Source organism: Abrus precatorius, unplaced genomic scaffold (assembly GCF_003935025.1).
Source record: "Abrus precatorius isolate BTA unplaced genomic scaffold, Abrus_2018 Scaffold5, whole genome shotgun sequence".
Taxonomy (NCBI): Eukaryota; Viridiplantae; Streptophyta; class Magnoliopsida; order Fabales; family Fabaceae; genus Abrus; species Abrus precatorius.
In genome coordinates this window covers 906488-914289 of record NW_020874395.1, presented here as the reverse complement: position 1 = coordinate 914289, position 7802 = coordinate 906488, and the positions used below count along the sequence as shown (strand labels likewise).

Genomic DNA, 7802 nt, shown 5'->3' with positions numbered 1-7802 from the left:
ATGCATAAAGGCAAAGGCAAACCTTCTCTTTTGTGAGGGAAGATGAAATCATAGGGAGAGAGGAAGAAAAGGATCGTCTTAAAGGCTATTTATTTGATGCCAATGTAACCGATAATGTTTCTGTGATTTCCGTAGTTGGGATTGGAGGATTAGGTAAGACTGCGCTTGCTCAGTTAGTGTACAATGATGAGGAGGTCCAACGAAAGTTTGATCTAACAATGTGGGTATGGGTCTCCCATGAATTTGACATATGTAAAATAGCTCAAAATATTGTTAGGCAAGCCTGTCAAAAAGAAAACAAAAATAATGGTGGGCGAGCACAAAATATTCTTGGGCAAGCCGAAAATATTGTTGGGATCGAGGAGGCGCAACAAAAATTAAGAGACAAAATTCGAGGGAAGAAATATTTACTAGTGTTGGATGACGTGTGGAGTGAAGATCGTGAATTGTGGATTCAATTGAAACGCTTATTGATGGAAGGAGGACATGGTAGTAAGATAATTGTCACCACACGTAATAAAAGAGTGGCAAACATAATGAGCGCATATCAACACGTTGTATTGGAAGGTTTAGACTTTGAAAGATCTTGGAAGCTATTCTGTCAAATGGCATTTGATGAGGGAACAGAGCCTCGTGATTCAGAATTGGTAGACATTGGAAAGGTCATTGTTAAAAAATGTGGAGGAGTTCCCCTTGCCATAAGAAGTGTTGGTAGCCTCTTGTTCTCTCGAAAGTGGGGGTATAATTATTGGCGACATATCAGAGATGTTGAGTTTCCAAAAATTGAACAAAAGGAGGACAAAACCTTAGGGGTTCTTAAGTTGAGCTATGATTATCTTCCCTCTTGTTTGAAACACTGTGTGGCATATTGTTCATTGTTTCCAAAAGGTTATCGGTTTGAAGAATCTCAACTCATTTGGTTGTGGATGGCGGAGGGATTTATTCTCTCAGATGACACTAGATGTGAAGAAGATGTTGGACATGAGTACTTCATGGATTTGATGTCAAAATCTTTCTTTCAAGATGTCGAAAGGGATGTCTTCGGAGAAATATGGTGCAAAATGCACGATCTTATGCATGACTTAGCACATTTGTTAGCTGGAAATGAATATGCTGTTCTCAGAGAAGGAAAAGAAGCTGACATAAAACAGAGAACCCGCCGTCTGTCCTGTCATTTTCCCTTAATTTCTGCTAGTAATGTATCATCTTCTTTGACAAAAGGAGTTAAAATAAGGACTCTTCTTTGCACTGAAGATTACACAGAAAATTATCCAGGCTCGTCAGCTTTTGGTTATGTTTTAAACCTGAAGTGCTTACGTACACTAAAGCTTTTTAATTTGGACATTGAAGAAATTCCAGAAAGTATCAAAGAGTTGAAGCATCTGAGATACCTTCAACTTTCAAATTTTCCCTGGCTGCAGAAGCTCCCATAGGAGATTACTGGCTTACCTAACTTGCAAACTCTGTGGCTCATTCGATGCCCCAAGGTGAAAGAACTACCATCAGATGTCAATAAACTGATAAATCTCCGGCACCTTTCGATCCTTGGTTACCCAACTTGCCTAGAATGTATGCCGCAGGGTGTGGGGGAGTTATCAAGTCTCCATACTCTAATGCCATTTGCAATGGGCCCTACCGACAGCGAGAGCAGGCTAAGAGCACTGAGTGGTCTAATCAACCTCAGAAAACTATATATCACAAGGTTGAATTTTCTGCGCCAATGTGCTCGAGATGTTGACAACGCAAAGGTACTTGTTGCGAAAGCACATTTGCAAGAGTTGCGATTATGGTGGTCAGAATTTTACCAAGGGAACGAAGATGAAGAAGCTGTACATAATGATGAGATAATTTTACAAGGCCTACAGCCGCATCGCTCAATCAAAATCCTAGCAATAACTGGATTTTCCGGCACAAGTTTGCCAGACTGGATTTGGGGTCTCTCATCACTCGTCCGTCTTGAGCTCTGGAGTTGTGTGTTTCTGACTTCACCATCTGAAGGAATTCTGAACCTCAAATCACTACAAAATCTCGTAGTAATCGGATGCCCAATCTTAAGCGACAGATGGAGAAGAGAAGAGTTGAGGCTTGCTCACATCCCCAATGTTTTTATCGACAGTTACATACAACGAGGAATGTTCCCGTATTGGCAATGGCTTTGACATTGAGGTAATTTCTTCTTTAACTCCATGCTTAAAAGTTTCTTCGAAGTCCTTACTATGTATTTATATTTTAAATTTTCATTTTCATTCTAATCGCAACATATTAGCTATTTGGATTACTTAGATATGTTTTGATGCATGGATATATGGATTACTTGATCTTATATGCTTCATTGGCTCTGTATTTTCAAGTGTTGCTTCGAACTACTTTTTGGGTTGCATCTGATGTGGTTGCTTTGAATAATGATTTTCCATGTGAGTAGAAATCAAAACCTGAGTAATAGCATCTAGTATAGTTAACATCTACTATAGAAATCAAAGTTGTGAGTTTTCAATTCAGAAACTTCAACTTCTAACTTCTCTATTCTTAAATATTATTTTCTTCTAATATCCTAATTAATTGCGTTTATTCATAGGACGAGTGTACTCCGATCTTGGAAGGGGCTGATGATGGGACCAATTGGTAGCTCCACACATGCAAATGTGATGACCAAGTGAGATGCAATTCTGCTTTTTAAACCAACAACTTTTTTGCTTCAATCTTCTTGGATCTTGATATTTAAACTAATGTAAACCTTCTACGTCAATGCGACTTTTCTGCACTCATTATCGGCACCATGGGCTGGATTGTTAAGGCCATCGAATCCTAAAGAAGATGCGGGACAAAATTAAGCCAGTAATATTTTATTTTTGTTGTATGTTTGATGGCAGTCACTGTCTGAACTGCAATGTTTTGATGTTTTGGCCAGAGATTTAGTTCTTGTTATTTGTTAAAGTTCGGTGAACTTAGCCATGTGATTGCAAGGTTTTTACTTTGGTTCAATTAATAATTTAAATTGTTGCATGCTCTTTATCCTCAAGAATATGTAATTTTTCATTGGAAAGATTGCACATATTTTTTAGTTTAAGTGAAATTTATCCTAACTCTATATCCACTAGAATGAAAGTCAATATCCTGAATTTATAGGAATGTCTAGATATTTGCTAGAATTAGTCTTTTATCATTTAGCTGACAGGTTATAATGCTTTTTGATTGTTTGTTCTACTGAAAGCTTTATTATATAAACTGTTACGATAAATCAATGAAGGATATCAGAGTATCAATTTTCTTCTTCTTATCTTTAGTTCTACCTCTAAACAGAGCTATTATCCCCATCCTCAAAGTTAGAGGATGTCAAGGGTAATTTCTATCGTTTATAACCAGAATTAAAGTATGGAGAAATGAAAATAACCGTCAATGACCCTAGAGGCAAGAAAAGGAGATTTCATGGTACTCGTAGTAAATGCAGCGACAACTATATCTACCGGTAAATAGCATGATCATTTTATCTCCACACAAATCTAATGCTTAAATCATATACTTAACTCGATAAGAATTTTTTATTAGACAATTCTCTAAGCTAAAGATACTTACTTAAAATTAATTAATCGATCCAAGACTAGGTGAGAATTTCTCATGCTCTTGATGTACAGCCAGAACCACCCGTCAGTATTCAGCTCAATATATTCACAATTATAGTATCCTTTCAAACTTTAAAAAAGCTAATGAGTTCTTCAGCCATGGACAATTTATTGGATCATATCAGGATTGTATATGGGTGGGGTTTAGCAAATCGCATCTGAAACAAACGCACCCATAATTTCATGTTACGATGTATTGCGAGCTGTTCAAGGATTCGCCAAATGGATAGTATGGGGTTTAATGTTTCTGCTGCTACAAATATCAGAATTAGAGTAATTGTAGTTCCTGCAAGAAAAAGAAATTATACACGATTTTAGTTGCAACTCGTACTGGAAAAATAGTAACACACATATCATAACCTAAGTTTTATTGGATTTTTTATTTACATCAATGCCCCAGTCACCATTTAGCTTACATTTTTAAATATTTGGATATATATTTTTGTTTTCTAACCCCTTAAATATGCAATCATAAGAAAAATATAGTTTTAAGTGCTAAAGTGGGGACAGCACTTTTCAGCCATCAACCTGATAACAAGTGCATCTTTTTATTTTTTATTTTTTTCTCTCCTTTCTTTCTAATTTTTTCTCTCTCTATTTTTGTTTTTTTTTTCTTGTTTAATTCACAATCTCTTCATATATTTTTCTTGATTTTTACATATTTTTTATTTTTCTTCTTCATTTTTTCTTTGCGAAAGATTATTGATTATATAAATTTTATTATCGTTACTGTCTTTTTTTAAATATAGTTGTTCAAAGATTTGGATATTTGTATTAGAAATACTTGTGCATGTTCATTCATAATATTTTTTTTAAAATTTTTATTTTCATCTTTATGTTTTTATAGTTTTACATCGTGAAAAGTTTGTGTATTCTTGTTATAAATATTTAGACAGTGATTTTAGAAATATTTGTGTATCTTTACTCATTATATCTTTTTTTTTTCTTTTTTAGACTCTTATAAAAAATGTTTGTGTGGATGTGTTAAAAATATTTTCATATTCATATAGGAATGTTGGGGTAGTGGTGTTAGAAATGTTTGTGTATGGTTGTTATTTATTATATCTTCTTTTGCATTTCCATATTGATTTTTAAATTTATTTTATTTTTTATTTGTACGTGTTGAAATATTTGTGCCGTATTGTTAGAAATGTTTGAGTAGTGGTATTAAAATTGTTTGGGTCTTTTTATTGAAAATGTTTAGGCATTGAAGAAGAGAAAATAAAAAAGTGAAGGAGAGTCAAAGAAAGAGAAAAAAAAAACACACAATATGCTCATTATTTTTATGGGTAATGGATAAAGTACTCGATATGTATTTATAAAATTTATTTTCAATGAGTAGAGTATTTATCCGTTAAACAGATACGAGTGTGGAAACGAAAAAATACCCACAAATTTTAATTGGGATGAGTGCGGGGTATGGGTACCTAAATATTCATTCTGCCTCATATCTGCATATACATATATATATATATATATATATATATATATATATATATATATTATTAATTATGCTACTTATGTGAGATAAGTCTTAACCCAAAAATTCATGATGAGAAGGAATGAAGGTTAATACTTTACTGTCACAACCAAAAAGAAGGCTCATGATCAGCCCACAGGCTAAGTTACTTGGAAACACTACTTAACCTCGCAAGCCTACTTAGAAACCATCCCATAAGATAACAAACCTCTTCGACCAAGCAATATAACAAATTGGACAAGATTTCTGCATAGTTCTCTTTGTATTTTCATTATTCCAAAAATATAATAGTTTGTCCAAATATATTTATAATTCAACCAAAATCAACCAAACTCCAACATAATTATAATATTCACGCTAAAACATCTAATATTTATCCAAAATAAAAGTTTAACTACTAAACAACTGCAGAATGTCCAAACAAAAGAAAAGAAAAGAAAATATCAAGGTTGTCAAGACAATGGGGCCTACTAATAGTGATTCTACTAAAATGGACTGACGTTCTCAGTAACTTATAACTCTGCTACTTGATGATCTATGAACATTAAATAATAGGAGAGGTGACTCAATAAGGGCCAATAACCATAACGAACATGAAAGAGAAGCAAATAATGCATGGGTGGTTTGCAATTATAGGACTCACTTAAATATTTTACTATTTATTTTATGTAATTTCATGTCTTATATTTTTTACTCAGTTCAAAAAAAATTTTACGCTAACTTTTTTTTTAATGGACAAATATTATATTTTGAATTTTTGAGTAATATTTTCTTTCAATTTATAATTTTTTATTTTCAAAAAATTTTCTATGCAAAATAAAAGGTTAAGAAATTTAATATAAATATTTATGTTACTCAAATAAAAGAATGTATATTTAAAGATATAACAATCTGTCTAATTAAATTTATATTATAAGATTAACATAAAAATATATTTATCAATAAAGTAAACCATAAAAATAAATTTTGTTCATATCATTTAACTAGACTAATACAATTTAATTATTATATGGTTGATATGAGATTGAATTTTTTTTTTAAAAAATTATTTATATATGATACATACAAAATGTTTAGAAATTTAACAATTAATATGTTATATTTCATTTTTATATTGACATTGAAAATAGGTTAAAGTAAGTGAATAGAATTTTGCAGCTGTATCTCGGTGATTATGATTCTAATTAATTCTCTAAATTCTTGCTTCTTTGAACCAAGGGATGTGAAGGATCTTAATTTTTTTGGATCTTTTATTTGAGGATACAAAATTCTTGATAAAAATACAAGTTGTGTATTTAAGTGAATGAAAAAGAAACTTTGAAGAAATTTAAGAGAAATAGACAGTAAAATGAATTATGTAAAAGGAGTTTTGATTCATAATATTATTTTTTTAATAATAAAAAATAAATGTCAGTTTATACATGAATGACATTTATTTTTTTATTATTAAAAAATAAGTGTCAACTTTTATATAACTAATATTTTATATTTTATTATTATAAAAATAAAAATAGACTATATAAAAAACGTCACTCAACTAAAAAAAATCATCTAATGAAAAAATATTTTATAAAAATTTTATTTTAATAATTTATTTTTAAATTTATTATATTGTGACAAAAAAAAAGCCACATTATGGTCCTTGATGACGGTAACGCTGGTTCGTACTTGACATAATTAAACCTGTGCTAAGTGTCAAATTGGGATTGGCCTCAAGCTCATAGCCCATCAAGCCCGCACTTATTTTCGGCCCCTTTGTCCTTGTGTTTTATTATAGTACATTAAATATATAACTGATCTTTCTGCCCCCATTATTTGCCGGGCCCCTTGAACCATATATATCGAAAACAATTGGGTTGGGGACCACAACCTGGACTATGACCCACCATTGTCACTGAGTGGGTTGTTTCCTTCTTCATGCCCTTCAATTCCAAAACAAAATAGAGCACAAGCATTAGGCTACACAAATCTCTGCATCTCTGAACTCGGCCCATTTTGATAAGCAGGTCAGTAGCTCTCTTTCTCTAATATTTTTGGTGTTATTGCATCATAGAACATAGAACTAGGGAAGCGTGTTATATATATACACACACACACTTTAGAGCAGTGGTCTGTTTACGATATAATACTTAGGTGCATATCTTACACCTTTAATAACTCTCACTTACTTGTAGTTTTTCCAAAACTCACATCGAGAAGGAAAGTTGATATGCTATAGATCATCTCTACAAAATTTTACACTAATCCGGAAGTTTAGCTATAATTCAACCATTGAATAGACAAAAACTATATAGTATAAAAGAAAGGTAAGTATTTATGTCAAGTTTTACACCTGTGCCAACAAATCACTCCATATTAAGTTATCCTGTTCAGAAAAAAATGTTTGAGGAGCGTAAAATTTTTCTTTACGTTTGGATGGTTTGAAGAGTATAGAACTTTTTTCATTTTTCTTCTGAATAAAAAATTAATGTATATTAGAATGTAATATTCCACGATTTTCATTTTTTACTTAAAGATTCCTTCATTTTATTCTTCAAAAGTTTGATTCTGTGACTAGCCTAATTAATTGTTTTTTGCTAATTCGACTGTAGAGTCTTGCTTCATTTATTTTGTACTCACCTGAATTTGTTTGACCTGCAAGATGGTTATTATTATTATCATTAGAATTATTAATGATTGTGCAAATTATCCATTGTAGAAGG

At 31.9% G+C, this 7802-nt stretch overlaps 1 protein-coding gene across 1 annotated transcript; it reads left to right on the top strand.

The window, feature by feature from the left end:
- The first annotated feature begins 218 nt into the window (after positions 1-218).
- LOC113867586 (putative disease resistance protein RGA3) lies at positions 219-1433 on the top strand. The gene has a single exon (XM_027502979.1). The coding sequence runs from the start codon at positions 219-221 to the stop codon at positions 1431-1433; it is 1215 nt and encodes a 404-aa protein (XP_027358780.1).
- The last annotated feature ends 6369 nt before the right edge of the window (positions 1434-7802 follow it).